This window comes from Cuculus canorus, chromosome 5 (genome assembly GCF_017976375.1).
Source record: "Cuculus canorus isolate bCucCan1 chromosome 5, bCucCan1.pri, whole genome shotgun sequence".
In the NCBI taxonomy this organism is placed as follows: Eukaryota; Metazoa; Chordata; class Aves; order Cuculiformes; family Cuculidae; genus Cuculus; species Cuculus canorus.
In genome coordinates, this window is record NC_071405.1 from 53,366,964 (window position 1) to 53,393,577 (window position 26,614).

Here is a 26,614-nt window from a genome sequence, read left to right on the forward strand (position 1 = left end):
TAATTCTAATTAATTTCTTTGGGAACAGAACTAGGAGTGGGAATTAAAACTGTTGTGACACAGTTGGAGAAAAGGTAAAAGCAGCAGTCTTTACTTTGGCTTACGGCATCGGGCTACAGCAATGGGCAATGATTTCACAGGTTGAATTATCAACAGCTTTCAATTATCTTGCAGCAGATGTAACCAAAATCCTGGGCATACAAAGGCCACAAATTCAACATCTTGGTGTTTCTTTAGCAGAGATCAGTAGCATCAAACTCAATACCAAAGGTTATCTCATACTGCAGTTCCAAATAATTAGTTAGAGCATGGTTTCATGAGGGAAGTTAATCGTGCTCCCTTCTCATGCTCCTAACATATGGAGTCACTAACTCTACAGAACTTAAACTGTTGCAAGTGGCAGGTTTAACTAACTGAATGGATGTGCAGGATCTGACAAACTACAGAAGTGGCAAAGCAAATGGAGTGTATCTGTGGGTATGTGAGGAGGTAGCAAAAAGAGATCCCTTCCCCTGAGCAATGGCAACCTACTGTATCAGTTTAGTTGTGCAAGAAAACTGCTGTTTGAAGTCCACATGAAATGTACTTTATTCCTATCAACTAAGTATGATGCTAGTGCACTGCACCACACACATAGAAATGCTTTTACACATGTAGCCCTGCATGCCGATCCTGAAACACTTCTAGTCCTCCAGATGAACAGAGCAAATCCACCTCTACTCCTATATAGACTTTGTGCATTCCCCTTTCAAGTTCGACAGGAAAACAAAGCAAAACATTTCAATCCCACCCAGACAAAACAATTTGACTTATTCAAGATTATGCATTTCAGTCTGCCCAGTAAAGATGGAAAAATAAAATAACATCATTGAGAAACTATCCTACTCCTCTCAATGAAGGATATTTCTACTGGCATGGGATCACATGGCTCCAATGCATTTGGAGCATCACCCCTGGAAGCTACACATGGTGGGAATTCAAACATGGGTCCACCCTGGAACCCTATGCAGCTGAATAGCAAGATAAGGCAGACAGAGCTGGAGGACCAGCAACCTTCCAGATTCTCTCACCTTTGTTCACACTACAGTAGTCATAATACACAAGCTTGCTTTCTTTCTGCTGGTGGCTTTCCTTGCTAAGCTACTCAGGCTAGTCATTAGTGTATGAATTTGTTACTGACTGCAGACGCTCCACACAAACAAGCATACATTAGTACTTCTGAAGCCTGTTTTTTTAACAACTCCTGCAACATCTATAGACTATCTTTTGTTCAATCAAAAATAAATTAGATAAAAAAAAAAAAATCAGTTACTCTGCAGATGTACAGTCACACAAGTAGAGTTATGGTCAAGTTTCACAGCTCTGCTAAAGTGCACAGATATGCACTAAGGCTAATTTGGTTCCTAATTTAGGTCTAACAGAAATAGAGTTGGTATGCTTGAAAGCTAAGAGAATAATCTAAAGAATTTTAAAAAACCAAGCAAGTCCTCAAGAATGGTTTAACTATGCCAGGATATCCTTGATACAGTCCAGGAGGGCTAGCTAGGTAAAGGTGTTCCCCTGTCATTACTTAAAATAGCTTCATTGTTTTCACATGGCAGAGTCCTAGCAAATTTCATAGTGATTTCACATCAGATTGGAACAGATGCAGAAAGATAAGACATCCAGAATGATCTGGAGTATTAAACTTGACTGACAACCTCCAAGGGTGTGATTTGAAAAAAGCAGCTCAGGCTGCTCTTAGGTCACCTAGAAACTGGAACACGCAAATGTGACCAAAATCTTAACTGGGAGACAACACCCAAACCGCTTCCTTCCCCATTGTAACTTCAAGGATGCTAAAACACTTTTTGGCTTATTCTGTCTCAGAAGGGACTACTGCTACCACTTACTGGACTCAAAGAAAAAGTGCTCGCAATTACAGTACCTTTGATGTGAAGGGCATTTCATACTACCAATGGAGTACTAGTCAATTCTTGCTCACATGCGTAGACCAAAACTGACTGTCAAGTTTGATTTTAGGAAGAACTGACCCTTTTTTGGCCAAAAATTTATGATCTTTCAAGGTACTGATCAAAATCAGTTGTAAGCCGCCAAAAATGTTCAAATTTGATTCTGTAAGGACTCCTGCTAGTTTTCCCATCTTTCAGATCTGCCACCAGAGGAATTAAATCTCTCTTCTGTGGCTATCAGCTACACATCAGCAAAAAAAAAAAGAGCTAAAAATATTTCTTAAAAATATTATATATATAAAAAAAATCAGAGATAACTGTATAATAGCCTGTAAATATAAATTAAATACCAATGAAAGTTTCCCAAGACGATTTGATACGCTTTGAAGAGGCTGACTTTCAGCAATGCACCTTTTCTGAATAAAAAAATGAGGCTTAATTTCAATGGAAACATGGCTTTTTTTTTTTAGCTTATAAAAACATTCTGCTGTCACTTTGAACAACTTGGGAATTTACTGTCTGCAAGGTACCTAAACTGAAACCTCAAAAGAAACTACAAATCCAAGGAACAAAGGAGATCTGGTTCTTTCAACCATAATACTGAGCGTATAGTGCTGTAGAAAACTGAAGAAGCAGTTCTTCACATAAGATGCAGTGATGGCAGATTGAAAGAATCACTTCAATATTTGCAGGTTAGCTACAGCAGGTTTTAAAACAAGTCTGCTCAAATTTAGAGTACTTAAAAGACTTTCTCTCTTTCTCTACTCCCAAATTAAATAAAAAAAGAAAAAAATTCCTTTTATATCCGCCTTCTCTAACACTATAGAGATGCTGGCATTCACTCAATGCCTAAAGTGTGTTTTTAGCACAGAAATTTTTCCTTGCATAGACAGGTGGATTTAACATTTAGAGCTTCATTGCGTTACTTAAAGTAGCCTGAAGAACCTAAAAATAAAAGCATTTAGGTTTGGTGAAGGTCAGCGATTTTTAACCAAGGCCTTTTCTGCTTTATGGTTGCAAAGGCAGCAAGATGTGGAAGCAAGACTACAAAACCATTTTCATCTTACCATTACACATTATGATAGATCTATACAAGGCACTTGTGATAAACATGTCTCAGTGAAAGTCAGCAGGGACAACTACATGAATGTTTCCCTGCTACGATGCTTCTAATTTCAGTAACTTGAGTGAAATATGCTATGAGGTTTAAGGACCTAAGCCTAATTTCAAATTTTGGTGGTTTTGACAGATTTGTTGTAAGATTTCCAAACCCCTCATTCTTCTCCTTTTATTTTTCACTCTGCTGTCTGCAAAGGCTTCCTGTGCGATGGTGGCATCAGGTGGGAAGGTAGCGTGCCAGGCAGTTCATACCCATCTAGTTTAATCTTGATAAGATGTTTTGCTAATGCAAACTCCTCATCATCCAACATCCCATCACCATCACAGTCTGCAAGTTTCCAGATCTTCCCCAACACACTGTTGGGTAGTTTAGAAGTCACCATCTCCTTCTTTGCATTGATCCCAGATATTTTGCCATTGATTGGTGAAAGAGTGTAGAAAATCTCATCATAAGCAGGTTTATCTTTAGCAACAACCCATTCATCTTCATCAGCTCCTTCCTTAGCACCTTCTCCATATCCTTGGCCAAAAGGTCCTGCCATAGTGCCATCAAATGCTCCACCATGCACCATCTCTGTGGGCATATTGCTCTCTTCCTGTCTGATCAGGCTCATCAGGGAGGCAATTTTGTTGGCCAGCATGTTATCCACGGATTCAATTAGCTTTGGTTTCAAAGAGTGAAATTTAGTGAAGTCACAAGTCTCCAACTGCTCCTGCCAATGACAAGAGTTTCAGGGACAGTAGTTAGAAAAACTTCCAATACATTGAAGCAAGTTAACAAATAGGCTTAAAATGAAAATCATCTGTTACCTTTTGAAGCAGTTTCCATAACTGAAGCTCCCCCTGAAGGAGAAGCAAAGCTAACACAGATGTATCATACACTTAATACATTGATGAAATACACTAAGACAATTTTGTAACAGTGCATGAGCTGGCCTACTAAACTACATTTACTATACAATTTTCAAAGTGGCAATGCATAAAACCATGGTGATTTTCTTCCAAACATCAAAGTATGCAAGTAGGCCCTCAGTCCTGCCAGCATTAAGTGTGTTTAAGTTAAAAATAAATCTAAGAGTTTGCAGCACTTATCTGATTTTTACAGACTAAACTTTCTGTTTTCCTTATCAATGAAGAAAAACTGAGTTGGAATAAGAGCAGCAGCATTTCTACAGAAGTGCTGCCAGAACTCATGAAGTCATATAGTTCCAGCTGAGTTTCCATCTTGTACACGAAGTCCTACTAACCTCAAAGAGATGGTTCTATTATGCACTATTTCAACACAAGCCCAAGCACGTTTTACATCAGAACACTGAAAAATTAAAAACACTTTAGGCAATTATTAGATGATTTCTACCTACAAGATGCTAGCCAAGAAGAGAGAGTTACAGTGGAAGCTGTTAAAAAATCCAAACAGAAACCCCCAATTCCCCTCCTGAAACAGTGTTAAACTGCTTTTCACAAATGACATCTATCATCTCAGGAAGCTGTTCCCATATGTACCAGAACTGTAACAATATGAATTCAAGAAACCTGAAGCACATGCAAACTATGGATTTCTTAGAGGAAAACCACTAACCAACAACTATCACTGTTCAGGTGACATTAACACACAATCACCTGATTTACAGCAACTGAGCAGTATAAATTTATGATATGCAATAAATCTTAGAAAGCAAAGGTCAAAGCTGCTACCTGTTTCAGCACAATTTCCTTTTCTCACAATTTTACTCCTGTTACAGAAGAGACTGATCTCTTAAGTATTTATTTGCTGCCATCTGCTGCTAAGGCTTAAAGACCTGTACTCAGTTTTATGAAGTTCCATTCAAAGTTTGTTTCAACAGCCAAACTAACAAGTGATCACCTCTTACTCTCTTATTCCCCATCACTAACAAAAATGGCAAGGGAAGAGTCAACTTTTTCCACACAATCTCTGTTTAAAACCTAACTCGTGAAACCCTTCCAAAAATCATCCATGAAAACCTAGCTGTAATAGATCTTGTGTTTCATCTATAATTTACTGTCTCATGTCAATAACTGATGCCCAAGTTAAATATTTCAGTTCAAAGAAACTTGTGCATCCCTATAGACAGGTTAATTAGCCAGTCATCACTCTTTATAACTAGTGGTGTAAATGTAAACGACACACAAGTGTCAATCTGGAAAACATCCTCCATCACAGTCATGACAAGCCCACGACCAGACCAAAATGCAGGCTGCTGATCTCATGTTTTTCAGCTTCCAAGCTGAATTATTTTAATTCAAAGGCCATTTAAGAAGCCTGTGATCCAAGATCCAAAAGTTGCAAATTGAGGCTCGGAGAATAAATTAAGCAATGCTAACACGGCATTAGCTGTTTTTCTCTATGATACCCTGTTTCTAAACAACTTACCTCAAACTAGAGGACAGAAAGAAAAAGGTGAGAAAGCGATAAAGTTAGTAGTAAGATTGCATGAAGTTCAAAAAAGGAAGACGAGACAATAGCATCTAAAAACTAACAATAAGAGTACAAATTGAGAACATCTACCTCTCTCCCTCATAGAATACAAGCTCAAAAAGACAAGAACAACTTGAAAGGCACCATTTTCAGAAAAGACAAGTTTTAAGTCGTACTTCTCAGGTTACACATTGCCTTTATTACTTACTAGCAAACAGTATCAGTAAGAGCAAACAACAGCATAGGGTAAAAATGAATAATATGTGACCAAGGATCTCTTTATGCAAGTATTTCATAGAATTACAAGTTATATAAGCCCACACTGAGGACACAAAACAAGAACCAGCTTGACCCAGAAGTGTTCACTGCCATTTTATTTGCACAAAACCTTTAGTACTATTTGCCACACAGGACCAAATATTGACTTAAAGGACAGAACATCTGATTCCTTATGACAATTTCATAGAATGGCTTAGGTTGGAAGTGACCCTTAAAAGTTCATCTAGCCCAATCCCTCCTGCAATGAGCAAGGACATCTTCAACTGGATCAGGTTGCTCAGAGTCCTATCCAACCTGACCTTGAATGTTCCCAGTGATGGCTTATTTACCACCTCTCTGGCCAACTGTTCCAGTGTCTCATCACCCCTACAGTGTAGAATTTCTTCCTTATATTCAGTCTGAATCTACCCCCTTTTAGTTTAAAACCATTACCCCTTGTCCTATTGCTACAGGCCCCAATAAAAAGTCTGTCCCCATCTTTCTCATAGGTCCCCTTCAAGTACTGAAAGGCTGCAATAAGGTCTCCCCAGGTCTTCTCTCCCTCCAGGCCGAACAACCTCAACTCTTTCAGCTTTTCCTCATAGGAGAGGTGTTCCATCCTGCTGACCATTTTTTGTTGCTTTCCTCTGGACTCACTCCAAAAAGTCCACGTCTTTCCTGTGCTGAGAACTCGAGAGCTGGACACAGCGCTGCTGGTGGGGTCTCACCAAGGGGGAGAGGCAGAATCAACCTGCTGGCTACGCTTCTTTTCATGCGGCCCAGGACTCAGTTGGCCTTCTGGGCTGCGAGCACACATTGCCTGCTCATGTCCAGCTTTTCATCCACCAGTATCCCCAAGTCCTTCTCTGCAGGGCTGCTCTCAATCTCTTCATCTTCCAGCCTGTATTGACACCAGGGGTTGCCCCGACCCTGGTGCAGAACCTTGCACTTTGCCTTGTTGAACCTCCTAAGGTTCATATGGGCCAACTTCTCCAATTTGTCTAAGTCCCTTTGAATGGCATCTCATTCCCCGGGTGTATCAACCATGCAACTCAGCCAGGTGTCATGTACAAACTTGCTGAGGGTGCACTTGATCCCACTATATCATTGGTGAAGATATTAAATAGTACTGATCTCAATACGGACCCCTGAAGAACACCACTTGTTTACTAATCTCCATCCAGATATCGAGTTGTTTCTGTAGTCCTGCAGTGTATGCACACTAAGCAAGTTATCAATTTTTTGTTCTGCACTGCTTCCAAGTCATGGTAACCCCTTAGAAAACTCATGATTAACTGCCACTTCAGCAGCTCTGTTGCTGAAGACCCTAAACTATCACACTGAGATACTCTGTCCTACCTTTTCCAATTCTGCTAGACAGTTGGAAAGTTAGTATTTTTTTCAGTTAAAGTGTAATCTATCATTTTACCTGCATTTTTTTGACTTCAGGGAAGTCCCCTGCTGAGATATGGTATTCCCTTTGTAGCTGGATATAGATCTCGGGTAATCGGCTGATCAGTTCCTTCTTCTTGTTCTCTTTTCCAAATACAGAGGGCATTTCTTTTTTCAGATAGCTGATGATATAAGCATGAACCTAAGAAAAAGCAAAACTGAAATCAATACTACTGTTTTTTTAACATTAGTATTCTTCACCGTAGTCATAAAAAGAAACAGAAATAATGCTTCCTTAAGTGAGCTCAAGGATCAGATATTATCAACAATCGTTACCAGAACTTATCAACTAGATTTTGCTGCTTTCAGCAGTCCTTGGAGGGGCAGGGAGAAAGAAAATACATTTGAAAGAAATACAGATGTACACTTACAATTTAAGAAGTATGACACAGCACTTAAGCAGTACCAAAAGTGAGAGCAAAAGCAAGGCCCCAAACACACGTCCTGACATCACATATAGAGACCATTCACAGAATGCTAGCCATACTGGTCCATCTGCCTCAGTGGCAGAGACTGTAATTCCATTTGCCTCACAAATTATTGTGGAAAGCAATGGGATAATGCCTCAAGCAATCCAAATATGCTAAGTGACGGGGCTATCTAATTAAAGTGACACTGCATTTCTATTTATTCTCAGAAAAGTGACTAACATCTATGCAGTCACCAGAGGATGACAGAGCAGCCAGCATACTATACCAACAGCATGCCATGGCTGACTTGAGAAGCCTTAGTGAAAAAAGTACAGCCTTTCCAGCACACAAGGAAAGACGTTAATTTAGGATAAGAAGTCCTAAAACAAATTGATATTTGCAGAGCTCTTCAAGTTTCCCATCTGCCATGATCATGATAATGCAGGACTGCCATCAAAGCATCCATTCCATCCATGCATCCTCCTTCCACTCTCACCCCTGCTGAGCCATTTATCTCTTCGCTTAACCACCCTCCCACCACTTTTCACCACTAAAAGGATCTGTGTGGCCACACAGTGAATGATTGGGTCTAGGACAGCAACAGAGGGCTGCACTTAATTAAATGAGGTGAGTTCACTTGTCCAGTTCATTGTGTGGGCAGATACTCGTGCTGCACACAAGAGGGAAGCGAAAGGTCATCCTTCTTTTAGAAGGCACATCTATCACAACTTGAAGTAAACAAACTGCTTTCCTAACCTCTGACCTGGCCAGGAACATTGAAGTCAAATACCCTCCACAACAGGATAAATCTTTACAGAACTCAGGTCCTTCTTCATCAAAAAAAGGATGCAGCTGCTCCCAAAACAAGTTACATATATTTTTCATACGCTCTATACTTATTTAGGAGGCTTACTGGAAATGGTAACAAAAGAATCTGTTATAAAAGAAAAATGGGTGTAACCAGTTTTTATTTCTACATCTTAAGATCGCAATTTCCACACAACATCACCTCCTCATATCTAAAAAGAGTGTATGCATTTTAATTGCAGATAAATTCAAATTTCTACAGAGGAGAAAAAAAAAAAAGCATGGTTTCTACATAAACTCATGACATTTTCTAATAATATAGATATGAATATTTGTCCAGAATGAGAGAATTGATTCAACAAAGATATTATTTATTATTATATAGAATTTATAAGTAATTTTAAGTACTTTTATGGCCCTTATGTTTAAAAATAACACTTCTAGCAAAACCAGGAAAGTATGTTTGTACTTCACAAGCACTAACAGCTACACATGTGTATACTATGTGGTCTAAGGCCTGTCTGTGTGCACATGTGTTTCTTACAGATAAGAACATTTCCCATCTTCAAAATAAGATAGTGAGTCACAGGACTTAGAAAAAAGCCCAATGCCTGCATTTGACAGCAAGTCAACAGTTTGCTTTTATTTTTTGCTTACTGTACACATTTTAGAAGAGTTTAAGAATGCAGTGGCATAGAGATAGGACAAAAAAAAAATACCTGCAATACTGTAAAAAATTATTTTTAAGTGTTAGTACTTTAGGCTTAGTTTGGTTGATAGAAAGAAAACACTGGAAAGATTACATTGCTACTTTCCTGTGGATAAACAGTTTATTCCCTGCCACAGCTGTCTAATGGCATGCCTTATGAGTACTGTATTTGACTTTATCAATTTTTGTTTTACATTACATATAAACACCTAAAACAAATCCATCTGACTTTTTTACTTCCAGAATGACTGTAAGAAATGAAAGCAAAAAGCTGACAACAACTTTCACAAAACAGACTGAGGCTGTAGCGACTTTTAACACAACGTCAGTAGGAACATGATTTTAAATGGAATTTTCAAAGAATCAGCTGCTATGGGGGTGCCCACAAGGTCAGGCCACAAAAACCCCTGAATTGTACCATTACATTCAGAGAGTTAATTAAGCCAACATAGGAAGTGGTATACATCCCATATGACTATTCTTATATTAATGTAAGTGCAAATCCTCGTCATATCTGCTTAGAAGTCCACATGAAAATGTGTTCCAAGACAACCACATTAACTCAATTCACATTCTGTTCGATGACTGCATAGGAAATGCTAACATACTTTAAAATGAGAATTTGTGTCTAGTACCACCAGCCTTCTCCCCAGGTAATTCTGAGGTTAGATTTCCTTCTTTTTCCAAAGGAGAAACTGGAATTACTGAAACACAAAATTTCATTTTGTTCTTGATCTTTTTAAAACAACAAGCTTGGCAGTGCCTTTAGCTATTATTCTAACAGTAGCTGCACTGCTGCAATAAAATAAACTCACTGTAGAATCAGACAAACAGGCAAACAAGTATTGCAGGTGGCAACCACAGATTATTCTAGATAGACAGTAAGCAGAAAGGATAGATGAAGCTAGTGTTGTTAAGCAGGGAGTCTGAAGATTAGTGTAAAACAGAACCAAAAGGTTTTACAAATAGGTAATTAAAACTTCGTAATAAGTCACAAAGCTTTGAAGTGATATCCACTCATTCATTGACAATAACTAGAGACCTAACAAAAAGTTAAATGGATTTTAAATCATCAGCATTGTCACACACGGCCTGCTTACTACACACACTAGTTAGTGACAATAAATTGTACACAATGCAGTTAACTCCTCCAGAGTTGAAAAGAAGGGGAATGGTGACAGAGGCTACCTACAGCACTGCACACAACTCATTTTCCTGGGTAATGAGAGATGGATTTTTCGGGATACAATGACACAGAGCCCACATCACCCAAGTGTCTCTGACTTGGAATGGAGAAGATATAATCTGAGAGGCTCAATAGTTTCAGTCTAATGCATAAGTATGTCTCCAGTCCAACGAGAGTGAGGCTTTTAATCAGTCTTATATTCTAGTGTACAACATAAATGCATTTAGTCAGTTTTTTTCCACAGCACGTGATTGACTGTATGTATTAGGGCATTGATATGTAAAAAAGCATATGGAAGGTTGCATGTGAATAGTTTTGGTTGTGGGTTTTCCCTCCTTTTTTCTTTTCCCTTTTTCTTTTTTTTTTGACTCCTTGAGTGTTCTCTACATACCAGTTATGGCTAAAAAAAAAAAAGGCCATTTATCTCCAAAAAGTAACATTAAGATTACCTTGCTGCACAGTGTAAAAGCCCAAACCACTTTCACTTCCCTACCAAGCAAACAATAGTTTTAATGGCCTAAAATGCATCAAATCCCTTCTCTAAAGTTAGGGAGGCATCCCAGTACAAGTCTTGATTCTTCCTACTTGCTTCTATACCCTGAGTGGCTTGAAAAACTGGCAATTCAATCAATTTGCTGAAGAACACACAGTTTACAGGTTGAGAAAGGACACATAGAAGAGACTGCTCAATTAATTAATTTAGGGTTTGTATTTTTTCTTACCTTTGCAAGTCTCGCCCTCTTAATGAGATCATTGAGTTTCCGCACAGCAGCCTTCTGTGGGAGACTCTGGATATCCTTGAAAAGATCCTGTGCCTCAGCTTCAAAGAGTCTTCGATTCTCTGTGTTCCGGAGAGGATGGGCCCAGAAGGAGCCAATGTAGACCCGGAGCACCTCTGGGGTGTCAATCACCTTTCCCAGGGACCACATGAGTGCACCATAGACCCTCATCAGCTGCTGGGTATCCACTTGGTCAGCCTTATTAAGCACCACTCGAATCTTGTCATCCTGGCCGCGGAATGACTTAATAGCCTCTGAAAACTCATCAGATATGTCCAGCTTATGAGCATCAAAAAGGAGGATGATACGGTCGACTCTCTCAGCAAACCACTGGAGGACTTGGCAGAAGTCGTAGCCTGAAGGAAGAGTACACTATTAAAGTCCCGCTGTTCAGAAAAGTGAATCTCAGTGAGGTAGGGCTGGGGATGGAGAACAAGGGGATCATAGATAGCATCTACCTAGGGGAAAAATGAAGACATGGAGCTCCTGGAGAACAGTGTCTGTGAACAATGAGGTCAGGACACCTGTATCCTACATTTCCTTAGACCAGTCACACCACTATTGCCTTTTGTTTCTATCAATGACCTTCAAGCAACCTTGCCATTCGACTCCTATGCCTCTATCTTTTGTGTTGCTGTGAGTTACCATCTCACACCCATGTTTGCCTCTTCCCAGGAGTTCTGGCTTCAGCAAAGCACCCAAGCTAAGCAGCTCTGCGGGACTCTGATCACAAGCTCTCTTCATCACTGTTAACACTCGCCACTTTGGCAGTACAGCCTGTGCTAACAAGGAAAAGGGCACACGTACACCACTCCAGTATAAATCAGCAAGTCAAAATAATTGGATTTTAAAATAATTTCTGAACACATCTCTCTTTGCATTACAACACTTGCTGGGTTTTCTACCACAGCAAACTCAGAGATCCAATTTACAAGTAACACGCCTGCACTGCTGAGAGCCTTGGGGACGTGACAGGTTCTAAAGGAAAGCTTATTTGTAACACCTATCTGAATGCTTTTATAAAGGCAGCTGGTAGTCTAATCCACACAACAAACTATTTAGGAGCTCCTTATTCAGAAGTGACACATTTAATCCACTGAGAGTCACTACTAGTGATGTGGCATTGCACATGGCATGGACGTGATTCATCCTGTCTGAGTAATGAACAGCAAGGCATGAGCTGGGAGCTGACTTCCTACCCCTCCTCATCCTCTCAGAAACAAATCAGACCTAAAAGAGGGAGCAGTCAAAATGCAAGGACTGGTGTAAAGTAACCCAAACACAATCAACTGTTTTGCACCCAGCAGCACATATTTAAATGCCAACAGCAAAGAAAGTTCAGTTACCACTAGTAAGCCCTCCAGGGTGTCTTCGGTCATTTATCAGCTGTGTGAGATAAGCCTTTAAACCTCCAATCCCCCAGCAAAGGAAACTCACTTAGACAACTTGTACATTAACCAGTTATACAAACACCTCATACATCTGGTCTGGATACAAACAAAGCACCTCACCACTCCTCATTCTCCTCAGCATTTTAAGGAGTATAAATAAAAAGATATGGGGAAATCATAAAGTTGCTTAGGTTTCCTTAAAACAATGCTGGTTCAGTCAAGTCATTGTTCACTATACTTTCAATACTTTTCTTTAACAAGGAATCCAAAGGCAAAACAGGTTTTGGTTTTTTGAACTCCTGGTGAACTCCAGATCTGTAATGGAGTATACTTGTGCATGTTTGGCAACACAGGAAAAAAACCGCAGTCTTAAATATTTTGTTTAAAGGTGACAAATCACATATAAAATGAAATTGAGAAATTCTAGTTAACAGTAAGAAAACATCCCCAGTTACCTGCCTTCCACCTTCCTGAGAAAGACATGATAAAACTGCACTAAAAATCCAGCACAAACACATCAAAATGAAAGGAGAGGGCTATGTTAGAAAGGTATTAGATTCCAAGAGGATGCAGGTCAGACTCATTAACTGGCTATTAAAAAAAAGCCAGCATAAACTTTCCTTTTTTTGTAAGGAATACAAAATCCAAACCCTCTCCAGATAACACTGTTATGGTGCTTTCATATGTTCCTTCCTGTGACCAGTTCCTGAAAAGCTGAATATTTGATGAAACGCGGGGCAAGGAAGAGAGCTACCAAAATCCGGATTAATAATTTATCTTTACCTAAATTTAGGAGGAAAGAAAGGGAGAAGTAAGATGTTGTATGTCACTTGCATTTAGCAACAAAGTTGCAACAGTGCACAAATCTGAGCTACTCAATAACCTGTTCTGATTTCACTCATGTAGAAGGAAATCTGCTTGAAACAAACTACATAAAACTGAAAAATGAAGCAAGACAAATTCTGTTAAGTGTTCCACAAATGGATATGTAAGAAGGTGAGTTATAAACAGTCACATTAAACTTCCAGAGGGCAGACTTTGGACTGTTCAGAAGGCTGGTTGGCAAAGTCCCATGGGAGACAGTCCTTAAGGGCAAGGGAGCCCACGAGGGCTGGGTGCTCTTCAAAAATGAAATCCTAGCAGCTCAGGAGCAAGCCATCCTTATGTTCCAGAAAAGGAGCCAGTGGGGGAAAAAGCCAGCTTGGTTGAGCAGGGAGATCTTGAGAGGCATCAAAAAGAAGAAGGTCTATGAGCTTTGGAGGAAGGGACAGGCGTCTTGGGTGGACTACAGGGAGGACGTGAGATCGTGCAGGGAAAAAATCAGGAGGGCTAAGGCCCAACTAGAAATCAAATTGCCTAAGTCTGTGAAAGAGAATAAAAATCTTTCTACAAATACATCACCAAGAAAAGGAGGACGAGGGAGAATGTTCAGTCCCTATTGAATGCAGAAGGAACAACAGTGACAAGGATGAGGACAAGGCTGAGGTACTTAATGCCTTCTTTGCCTCAGTCTTTAATAGTAAGGAAAGTTGTTCCCTCTGTGTACAAACCCAGGAGTTAGAGAAGCAGAATGAGGCTCCCATGATCCAAGAGGAGGTGGTTAGAGACTTCCTTGCTCAGCTGGACACCCACAAGTCTATGGGGCCGGATGGGATCCACCCAAGAGTATTGAAGGAGCTGGCAGATGTCCTTTCCAAACCCCTTTCCATCATCTTCCAGTGGTCCTGGCTGACTGGGGAAATTCCATTAGACTGGAGGCTGGCTAATGTTGTGCCCATCTACAAGAAGGGGTTGCAGGGAGGATCCAGGGAACTACAGGCCTGTCAGTCTGACCTCAGTGCTGGGGAAAGTCATGGAACAGGTGATCTTGAGTGCTATCATGAAGCACATGCAAGAGAACGAGGTGATCAGGCCCAGTCAACATGGGTTTACAAAAGGCAGATCTTGCAAAACTAACCTGATGGCCTTCTATAACAAAATGACTCGACTACTAGACAAGGGAAAGGTTATGGATGGAGTCTTCTTGGACTTCAGTAAAGCCTTTGATACAGTTTCTCACAGCATTCTGTTTCAGAAACTGTCAGCCTCTGGCCTGGACAGACACACACTCTCCTGAGTTGAAAACTGATTGGATGGCCAGGCCCAGAGAGTGGTGGTCAATGGAGTTAACTCCAGCTGGAGGCCAGTTACAAGTGGGGTTCGTCAGGGCTCGATACTGGGTCCAGCCCTGTTCAATGTCTTTATCAATGACCTGGATGAAGGCATTGAGTGCACCCTTAACAAGTTTGCAGATGACACTAAGCTGTGTGGAAGTGTGGATCTGCTGGAGGGTAGGGAGGCTCTGCAAAGGGATCTGAACAGGCTGGACTGCTGGGCCGAGGCCAATGGCATGAGGTTCAACAAGGCCAAATGCTGGGTCCTGAACTTGGGGCACAACAACCCTATGCAGTGCTACAAACTGGGGGAAGAGTGGCTGGAGAGCTGCACGGAAGTGAGAGACCTGGGGGTAATGGTTGACAGCTGACTGAACATGAGCCAGCAGTGTGCCCAGGTCACCAAGAAGGCCAATGGCATCTTGGCTTGTATTAGAAACGGTGTAACCAGCAGGTCCAGGGAGGTTAGTCTCCCTCTATACTCGGCACTGGTGAGACCGCACCTCGAGTACTGTGTTCAGTTCTGCGCCCCTCACCACAAGAGGGATGTTGAGGCTCTGGAGCGTGTCCAGAGAAGAGCAATGAAGCTGGTGAGGGGGCTGAAGAACAAGTCTTACAAGGAGCGGCTGAGAGAGCTGGGGTTGTTTAGCCTGGAGAAGAGGAGGCTGAGGGGAGACCTTATTGCTCTCCACAACTACCTGAAAGGAGGTTGTGGAGAGGAGGGAGCTGGCCTCTCCTCCCAAGTGACTGAGGACAGGACAAGGGGGAATGGCCTCAAGCTCCGCCAGGGGAGGTTCAGGCTGGACATCAGAAAAAAATTCTTCACAGAAGGAGTCATTTGGCACAGGAACAGGCTGCCCAGGGAGGTGTTCAAGTCACCTTCCCTGGAGGTGTTCAAGGAACAGGTTGATGAAGTGCTTAGGGACATGGGTTAAGGGAGTGTTAGGAATGGTTGGACTCAATGATCCAGTGGGTCCTTTCCAACCTGGTGATTCTATGATTCTGTGGGGTGGGCAGGGTGCTGGAGAGATCCCATTTGCCAGTGCTAATTATCATACAACCAAGGCACACAATTTGGACTTGGACAAGTGCAGCCTTCCACCTGTGCCCAGTCTGCTATTCTTCTAATGCATTCCCACAGATGAGCATCGAAACTGTCCCAGTCTTTCAAATGGAGCTCAGTGCCCCATGAAAACATGAACTTTTTACTGTCCAAGGTGGAAGTTTCCAGTTATATTAATGAAAGCCTGTCTTAATCTAGTACTCCTGGGTAACACTCTTACCGCACTCCTTTTGGTGGTTTAATCCTGAGGAGAATGCACAGTGTCTCACTGCAAGGAAAAGCCTGACACAATGCTGCAATTATATGCATCATCTTCCTTAATTCATGACTACATTTTCACACGCCAAATGGAATTGAAAAAATTACCTGCATTAAATAACTCCAGTTGTAATACAAGCTAACTAATACTCTCCATTTTCCTCTGAGCTACTTCCTCACACTTCTTGAAACCCTTCCCCTCACGCCACTCAATCATGAACCAGACCCTATCTCCCTAATTAAAAGCAGTTCCTCCCCATACCCTGCCAGACACTGCTTCTCCTTCCTCCTCTCCTTTTGCTCCATATTCCTTCCAAGCCTTGCAGACCATACGCACATTTCTGTCTAACACAGGCTTTGTGAACGTCACCAGTGATGCTGCAAAAGCAGCAAAGGGACAGGCACTGTCTGACTGGGGACAATGCTGGCACACATATGCATGCTCTCCTCCAGCCACTCACGCAGCCCCTGAACTGACAGGCAGGAAACTTCTGGCACATCCTCCTGCTGACAAAAGGAGTGGGAAAGGTGTGTCAAGAGAGAAGGCTTTGAGTGTTGCACTCTGTGTATATTTTTGACTCTTCAGAAAGCCATCAGCTCCTTCATCCACGGCCTGGAAGCTTTCCAGAGTTATAAATAAAACATGCTGGGAAATAGTGCATACATTGTATTTTTTATAGTCCCTTTACTGTTTTCCCACACTTTAAAACCAGAAGTTAACATTTGACTGCTTTGTTTGTCTCAGAAGGCTTACGTTACTCCTAGCGATGCCTGTCAAATTCTATCATTATGCAGGCGTTATATCCATTCATAGACAAACAGTTAAGCTGTAGCTCATGAGAAAATGGAAAAAAAAATTCAACAGCAGAGAGTGGAGGTTTTACACTGAGGTTCTGTAACGTTACTCTGCCATCAAGCACATTTAAACTTTACCAATAAGAAAAGTTACTCCTCATCTATGTTAGAAACAAGCTGAACTTTTACAAGGGTAATGTAATACCTCAAATATAAACAGTCGTCAATAATCTGCAGAACAGAAAGCACTTAAGAATACTTATTAGGTGTTATTAAATGTTATTTTCCATTACTGAATTATGAAAAATCTCATCTTGCATATATTATTTAGAAAATAGCAGCAAGATTCATGCAAACCCCAAAAGTTTAGAAGAGAAACAGAAAGAAATTGAAAACGTAAATTTGACGAACTATAAAATTTTGAAATACAAAATCGTGACATTGTCAGAAAAGAAATTCTGAAAAATCTCTGTGTATATTTAGAGCTTTCCTGGCAAGCATCGAAAAGCATTCCTATGTTTAAATCTGCAAACAGCTTCACAGTGAAAGTAAACAGTGGTTCCAACAGCAAAGCACATCAGCTGCAATCGTATTCCAGTGAGAAGCAGAGAGTGAGTTTAAGGGTTACAACACACATTTTGAAGGGAAAAATCTTTGTTGGTCTGAAAGTGTACAAACAGAACCTTCTCTGACACAGACACATTTAGGGACACCAGAAAATATCTTGTAGAATACTACCTATACTCACACCTGGGGATTTAAAGAGGAATCCAAGCAAATCAAATTTCAAAATGTGCTAAATTATCCTTGCAGGATAAATATGTCAAAGTCAGTCTGACTCCATCAGGAAGCAGGTCAGACAGGCCTGTCTGTGTGCAGTACAACAAGACAAGTCAAGTTTGTACACCACAAAATCACCTGTATGGCAACTGCATAAGCAGCTCAAAAGTCTTACTCAGGACATGTATCCGACTATGCAACATTTCAGACACAGGTGAGTGCAGTATTGCATTGAGGACGCAATAGGTGCATGCAACGGGTCCATGCAGTGACTTGTAGGTACCTCACATGTATGATGCCTAAGTGTATGAAACCTTAAACCTTGGCACCACTTGCCCTGCAAACCTGAGGCAGAGCACAAACAGTGCTCTGAAGCTGACTTCTAAAACCTTATTTATAGTACCACGACACTGGTTAAACAGCATACAGGAGAACCACATTTGTGGTAAAAGAACTATGCCAAGTTACATGTTCAAGGCAGCCCTTAACACACTGGAAAAATAAAAAATCATGAAATGCAAACTAGTCCAGTTAAAGCCTGAGAAATAGCTAAGTGTTTGCGGTTATGACTTAGCACCGTCAACTTATGTGAAAGTGTACCATATGAAAAGACAGCCCATCTAGGCCATACAAACAACTGGAGAGGCACATAATATCAATAATTCAAGCAATAAACTAACAGGCATATGATTTGTTAAGTTACAGGAGCAATTCTAGATGGCAGTGAAGAGCCACAGTTCTTTAAGCAACAGACGACTGACTACTAGTGAAACAATCTAGAGTGAAACAACTGTCCACATGTGAAGTCCCTAATGGTGCTGAATTTTCTCACACAATTTGCTCACTTTTTCAATGGCATATTAATACCATGCTCTGATTTTCTGCTTATTTCATATTCACTTCCATACTGTTACAGAAGAGGCAGTGTTTGAATGCTGCCAAACACCACTTTCCCTTGATTTAAGAAGCAGAGAGAGAGACAGAGAGGTAAGCCTGACTTTTCTGGATGAAGGAAAAAGGGAACTGCAATATAAAACAGAGAAGCAGAAGTAGATTTAAGACCATCTTTCATTTTATCACACTCTCTGTGTATACTGAGACTTAAGTATATTGTGAACATCCCATCAGAAATTTAAAGATGATTAGTCATACACTTCGTCATTTCTGCTTAGAAATAAGAGTACCAACTTGCAGTATTTGTTTTACTCATCAGGTTTAGCGGCATTCAAACCTCTGCTTGCACGTACGTAGAGCACTCATTACTGCTCATCACTGCTAGTTCACCAATATATCAGGCAGAGGAAAACACAGCTCTGCCCATGATGAATGTTTTACATGACAACAAAAAGCAATAAATAGGACAAAATCCACACTTAGACACTGAAAAAAGAATCTGGAAACACCTAGTAGGCCATTTAAATAAGCAAGCATGGTTTAGATCACAGTCATAAGTTAGTCTCTTACTCTTGTCAGTGCAAAGCAAACACAAGACTACGGTTGCACAGCTGGCATATATTGTAACTATTCCAGGATTTCCTCAGAAAATCCCAAGTGTGGTACGTTAAAGAACTGACTGCTCTTCCCTCGCACAGACACAAACACACAAGTTTCTATTTCTTAAGCAAAGGTCTTTAAACAAAGGGCAGCATAAGCCACACACTGGATCACTACCATCTGCAACTCCACAGAAACCTCTGACACACACTTAAATGCAGCTGAAGGCAAAAATGAAGAAAGTTATTTACATCATGCTGCTTAAATAGTTTCTCAAGTACAGGCCAACTTCTTAATCAGCACGTTAAAACCACGGTTCATTTCTTCACAGAATTTTCCGATTATTAAAAAAAAAAAATCCCATTCCTTCTTTCTCCTGTTACCTTAACTCTTTTGACTGAAAATTATATTATGACATGGCCGAGCAACCTTAAGAAGCAATACTAGCAGCTGTGTCTACACACAATACCTTATTTATAGCCCAACCCCTCAGTTCCTAAATATGACCAGCTTGAAGAGCTACAGCTATTATGGAACATTTCTTCATTCATGAACTTCAGCAGTACATACTGGAGTTTATTCATTACCACTTTGTGGAAAGTAATTAAAATGATGGAAATAAGGCTTTTCCCAGGAGTGTCAAAGCACTAATTAGTCAACAGACCATGCAATCATAGCCATATGCAGCCATAGCAGCAGGATGATATCCTGACCCTACCAGTTTTCAAGAGAAAAAATCCCAAAAACTGCTTCTAGCCTTAGAACATGGGTTTAACAGGCCTTGCAGTCAGAAAGTTTGGGACACATCACCACTCAAATCCACTAGAACAGGAACTCAACAAAATAGGATGATGACTTGTCTATCACGGAAAAAATAGTGAGTTATTTTCAAGCAATGCAACTCACCTCTGCTGATGCGCTGCTTCTCTCCAGATAGAATGCCAGGGCTGTCTATAATACTGATGCTCTTCAGTACCTGGTTTGGTAACTGAGAACACATGAACCTGCAGGAAAGGAAGAAAGAAAAGAATATTAACAACAGTTCTAGCTCATGTGTAGATTGTCCAAAAAGAGATGCCCTTTGTATATCGGCTTTTAGAAAGACTCAAGTGAGATTTTAAACAAAGTTTCCAAAGTCCTAATGAACTCGTATGTTTGGCAACCATACATGTTTAAGAAAACAAAATGTAAACAGCTTCTCAAAAAGAAAGCAAACACAAGAAAAGTTTGTAGAACTGTTATGTCTCAGTGCTGACAAAATTTCAAATTTCCCAAGGGCTGACAACGTGCGCTATACATGCCCATAATTAAAAAGACTGCATAAAATGAACATTTTCCTAGGACTAAAATAATTATACAGAAGAAACAATTCTTCATGTACTCCACTTTTGCCCAAATTCAAAGAGATTCAAAAGGAAAGAGAAGCAGGGAGAAAGCCATTGGTGATATGTTTAGATGCAAGTTACTAGCAAAGTCACCCTCTCACCTGCTCCAGCAGTGTTTGAATGGCCTCCATCCCTAACTCGACATCCTCGTTAGGTGGGGCCTCTTGGGGCCCCAGTATTTCTCCCACAAACTGAGCAAAAGCCTTCACGCTGCCAGAATTGCAAGTTCAAATTACACACAGCAGGCTCTAAACAATAACCTCCTGCCTCTGTGATGGAAGACATTAAATGGTGATATTATGAAAAACAAATAATTCATGATGCCTCCAAGAGTTACGCAGAAACTCTTTGTCTGTTCAATCTAAACTGCTTCGGTGCTTCTGGAGCAGTCCATGATCGACGAACTTCATCTTCTTTCTTTATAAACTGCCTTTAAGAGATTTGCATAAGAGTTTAATCTTCTTATTGAGCAGCAGCTGAAGACTGCGACAACAAGCACACAATGTAAACCACCCTCCTCCCGTGATGCTGTGGAGCCAGTGGCCCTTCTCCCTAAGGCAGACTAACCAAGGCTTAAGCTGCAGGCTAGGACACCTGCCCTGTGTTAACCCACTGCATTAGAAGGCATACTGTCTCAAGAAACAGCATGTCAAACACTGAAAGCAAATTTTAACCGTACCGAGGTCAAACAAGAACTTTAAGACCAAATAGAATCCGAGGTAGGAAAAGTTCAGGCAGTCAAATATCAGGTACAAAATGTAAGATATATCAAAATTTGGAAGCTATTGCTGGACAGATAATGATCCACATTATTGAAAGTACAGGAAGAAAAAAATCCTCACATGTCACTTCATCTCTTCTTGGGTAGGACATAAATGGTAGCATCAACTACAACCCTCCCTGACACGCAAGAGAGGATAAGGAAACAGCTGCCACCTTAGGGTACATAACAGCACTACACCTTTGAGGTTTGTTGTTTTAGCAGAACATCAGGTGTAGAAAATACTGCATATCCTGGAGAAAACTTTATCACTAAGGCTAATTTTCTATAAGCTTAACATATGCTTTTGAAACAGCAGTGAGGTACTATTGAATAAAATAGCATTTTTTTTAACTTTCCAAAACATGAAGGAGACACCATGTTAAAGAAAACACATTTTGAGGAAGTATAGTAGATGGGCATAAATCACGATGAAAATACATTTGACCACTTCAACCATTACAAAAAGACATATCAGTGATATGTACAACATGAAGCAGATTTCATAAATTTGCAACAGTGTAAAGACTGAATTTTCCTTTTAAATCACCATTTCACTTTAGAAAGCTCAGCACTTGGCTAGCACCACAGAGATGTTTCTAGGCCTATCTTACAAGAAAACTATTATTTCAGCTGAACAATACAACAGTATTTTGACTTGGGCATCACCCAGACTGGGACAGCTCGAAAGTGCTGTGCAAGAAAACAGAGAACTACAGGTCTCAGAAATGGAAAGATATTGCAGTCTTTTCTGCAGTCATTATTGGCAAAGGGAGGAGTAAAGTATATTGGAAGAGGATATGAAATAGAAGGATAAACTCAGAAGTAACTGGCTGTGGGTTTTAGAATACATTCATGATATAAAGACAACAGATGGGTTAACAACCTTATATAAAGCTAATATTTCAGACAACCTAAAACTATAATGCTAATGGTATCTGAGTATCTCTTTTTGACATTAAGATTTGAACCACTACTTCTTACATGATGTCTGAAGTGTGACTTTCTTACTTCTGCATCACCAAAAGCAAAACTACATATTACCTACCTTAATGTCAACAGACTTCATGAATAAAAAGCTTTATAAATATAGTTCTGTGAATGAAATGTTTGTAACTGCTAAAGGCACATTATACCCTTGATGCTGCCATGTTTTTTGTATTACTATAAAACTACTGTTAAAGAAAATCAGCAATATTATACTACCCTTGCAAAAATAAGTTACACTGTTTGTAAAAATGAATTCAACAACTTTATCTGTTGATTCTATTACTTGGTTTTTTCTAAGATTAAGTGTGGACAACTCAAAGAATCTTATAAGAATTTAAACTCCAGTTATCCATTAGAACAGAGCAGGACCACGTTTCTTCTCAGCAGCACCAACGTATTTCCATGATCTTTTGGTATACTGCAATATTCTTTCCTCACTTACTTTAACCAGCATCCAAGGGCACACTAGGTCCTGTCCCATCACCTTCCTTCCCCAACTTTCCTTAAAAGCTCACAGGAGAAATAAAAGACAAGTTACTCCACTCAAGAGCCTTACATAGGCATCTATCACACGCACTGAGATACAGGGGGAAATAAGAAGGGGTAATGGAAAAAAGAGTTAAGGTAACATCAATAATATAACACAGGTAATTAGTAAGTACAAGCCTTGATTGTGTTACTGTGCTCTTGTTTGTTTTTAGTTTCACCATTACCTCAGTCACTATTTCCTTTCATGCTACGTTTAGATGAAAAGGGCACTTGACTTCACAGTCTAATTGTCTACAGCCTTTTAAGAGTGATACCTTAGGTTTTTCCACAAAACAAAACACTGGGATTGTGATGTCATTAAAAAAAAAAAAAAGAAAAGCCAAGGGTGAGGGGAAGAGAGAAGTAGCGAGAAATAAATATTAAGACAGGAGTGAGAAATGTAATATTTGGTATAAAGCAACAGCACTTCACTGCCAGTTTGGCAAATGAGAAAAGGCAATGCAAAATATGTAGTATGTTCACAAATAAAGATGACAGAGAAAATTTACTCAAAGATATGGACATAAAGCCTAAGACATTTTCAGCTAAGTAGGAAAGAGAAATGAGTTGTTCTTAAAAAGCACCAATATGATCAGAGAAGCAGACCAAACTCGGTGCTAGGGTAATATAAGCACCTAGATCTCCTCATCAAAGCTAAGGAATGTGAATGTCAGGAAGATAAGGTTGCTTACAGCACTGCAATATAACAACACCACAGTCACCAAAAGAACTGGAATAATTTAGTTGCTTACTTTGAATGTAAAACTTTTTAGATAGCAAATCATCTTCCTTGCCTGAAATTCAGGACTTAATGCAACTAGTTAGACACACTTTTTTGCCTAAATAATCTAACCCATTCATCAACACATTTAGTTATTATTATATGTTCTGTGTCAATACTTGAATACTGTGCAAAATACTATTTACAGTATAATTATATTAACTTTTCACAGAGAGCACAATGACAGGAAAGAGGGAAATAGAACAGTGATCTGAAGGACAAGACTTAGACAACAACCTCACAAAGATGGGTCCTGGACCACAAGTTATTACTTGAAATGGAACTTGACTGCAGCTTCCCACAGCACATATTCTTATTTCTTAGTGAAGTGATAGCCAAGCCAACTATAAGCAGTTACATATTTTCTTTTGTGAATAAGCACAGTGAGAGATAAGACTGTACATGATGAACTTTTAAACACATATGCCAGTGTTTATCAGCCAAACAGGAAAATTTATTGTTGAAAGAGAAACAATTTAGATTAACAGGATTGCAAAACCAGCCCTCCATGTCAAGCCACCATCAAATACAGGAAGAAAACAAGGGTATTGTTCACACAATGCAAAGTTATTAATAACTTTCAACTGGAAATATTTAGCCTGCTACTTATGTTACCCATGGCAATATTCACAGGCCCTGAAGCAACTTTCCTCTTTTTTGCAAATACCCAGCAGCCATCCAGAAGCGAATGCTATCAAATCCCAGCCTATGGGACTGCCTGAAGACCAGATAATTAAAACTCAACACTCAACAGCTTGAATATATACTTTATCCAGAAAGCATACACAAATATTCTCCATTCTTGTAGGGCTTTTCACATATCCAGCAATTCACAGCTTTAAAGATCCATACCAAGAGCTCAGGTGAGACCAACAGAAAGAAACAAGATAGCATCAAAGGGAAAATAACTTTTCCTTTTTTTTGGATGGTAGTTTTTAATAATAGTATCAATCTACCAGTTTTCTTTACTGAGCAGGAAAATTTGTGCCCAAACTGATCTTGAGTTCCAGCTGGCATAATGCCTTACAAACAAGTTAGCTGGTGGAGCGTTTCAACATTTTCCTGTGAACTGGTTTTAACAATGATTTTCTGTCTGATAACAAAATATACATAAACACTCCTTACCTTTTCACTTTTTTTTTTTAAGTTTTATCAAGTGTACACAGCTCTATACTAGTACTACCCTACCTAGTACAGCTGCTTTTTCGTTATTCACCTGAACTGCCACCACCCCTGCCTGTATTTGTATATTTATTCCATGCTGATCAAAATAAATACAAAAAACTGAGTAAAAAACATTGATGCTTGGAGACAGTATCAAGTAGAACGCTAAACAAAAAAATACAAAGACAGCAAGCAAACATAGCTCACCTGTTCAGGAAAGCATTTCCAAAGCGGCTGAGTTTGCGGAACGGCTTCTTAGGGTCAACAACTAGGGCATTTCCAGGAACACTTCCTTCTGAATCTCCATACATCACAGCAATAAAAGAATCTGTGGTAGGCTCTGGACCAATTCGCATGCCTGGGAAGTCTTGTTCAAGTAAGTATCTAGAGATGGAGAACACAAAGTAGCAGAATGAATGAGTGGGAACCATAGCAAAAGCAAATACCTATAATTTGCTTGAAAATTCCCAAGGATATACACACTCTAGAATAATAAAATTACATTTTTCCTGCATTTCATTATTTCTATTAACTAAGAAGGGGAAAAAAGCAAACAACAAACCCACAACTGAATTCCAGTTTTTCACAACAACTAGGTAAGACAACAAAGTAAATCCCTTTACAAAACCAGGGTCAAATTATTCCCTGAAATGCAGCACCTGAACCACTTACGTGGATGACTCTACCAGTCATCCCAGTGCTGTAGGTTATGCTACAAGCTATCACTGCTTTTACGTGCGTTTTTCAAGCCTATACATGTGCTGCTGGTACTAAAAGGGAGCGGTTTGAAACAGCATATGGGCAGCGGCAGTTTCTGACAGGTCTAACCCTTCAATGAACTCAGTATGATTTTACTGACTTTAGCTCATCCTGCCACAGGCAGCAATAACAGTTATGAGACAACATAGCTACATCTGTTTGGGATTGAGGAAAGGATTTTTTTCTTTTGACTCTCACATCAAAAAGTAATTGTTAACTAAGTCATACCTGCAGAACTTGAGGCCTAACAGTAACATACTTCTAAGAGGCATCAAGCCATGCCGTGCTGCACCAACAGAAACCATCTTGCATCTCTCCGAGTAATCCACTCAGAGATACAAACAGCATATTCTCAGTGGACCAAGTCTAAAACACCAAATGGTGACTTCCCAAACAACAAGGTCTAAAACAAAGGATGTGCATATGTAAATGCTAAAACTTAATGGAACCAGAGTATGTATTTGCTGAAAAAGCCTGTTTGCATCCCTTCCTGGATGGCAACTAAGATGCAAGAGAAGTCACAAGCCTATCAAGCAATAATCAAAATTACAACGTTCCTCCTGCCTACACTATCATAGCTGCCACTTTTCAAATCCAGAAGCAGACAACACTGCTTTACTTTATTGCTATTGTCTTCATTCACAACAACATCATCTTGAAGATGTTCACCTCAAGACTAAGACCACATTGTTTTCAAGTGTGCTGTAATTTGACATTACAGGAGCATTAAAATTCTCCGATACACTCAAATTGTCTTGTAATTACTAATTCCATGTTACCCTGGAGTTCTTAAAAAAACAAACAAAGAAACAAAAACCCTCACAATTTTAATCAGCCACAACTGATTTTACATAATTAGAGCTGTATTTAAACGAGAATTCTTCAGGCACAGATGATGGTTAGCGCTAGTTAGGCTTGAACACATCTATACTAACATTGGTCTTTGAATAGTAGGTTTGTTCTGGTCCTTAATCCAACAGCACTATGCCTGTTCTACTATAATTTTATAACCCAATATTGATTTGAGAGTACTTGCAAGCTGCTTTACTGAAAAAAAACATTCAATGAAGTATCTGTACTTGCTGAACAATTTCTCGTTTATCTTTAAATGTAATACCTAAACATTCACAGACTCTACAGATCAGTGCACAGAAGTGGAATTTAAGGTAGGAATTTACTACACATTTCAAAGATTTTTTTCTAC

At 39.8% G+C, this 26,614-nt stretch overlaps 1 protein-coding gene across 1 annotated transcript in view; it reads right to left on the reverse strand.

Annotated features, from left to right (window-relative positions):
* EHD4 (EH domain containing 4) overlaps window positions 1–26,614 on the reverse strand; it is a 33,269-nt gene continuing 6,655 nt past the window's right edge. The window contains exons 2-6 of the mRNA XM_009570047.2: window positions 24,859–25,035; window positions 19,950–20,047; window positions 11,053–11,465; window positions 7,196–7,360; window positions 1–3,784 (exon numbers count right to left, since the gene is read on the reverse strand). Coding sequence (XP_009568342.2) covers window positions 3,248–3,784; window positions 7,196–7,360; window positions 11,053–11,465; window positions 19,950–20,047; window positions 24,859–25,035 — 1,390 coding nt within the window. The 3' untranslated portion in view covers window positions 1–3,247. The remainder of the gene's footprint in view (window positions 3,785–7,195; window positions 7,361–11,052; window positions 11,466–19,949; window positions 20,048–24,858; window positions 25,036–26,614) is intronic.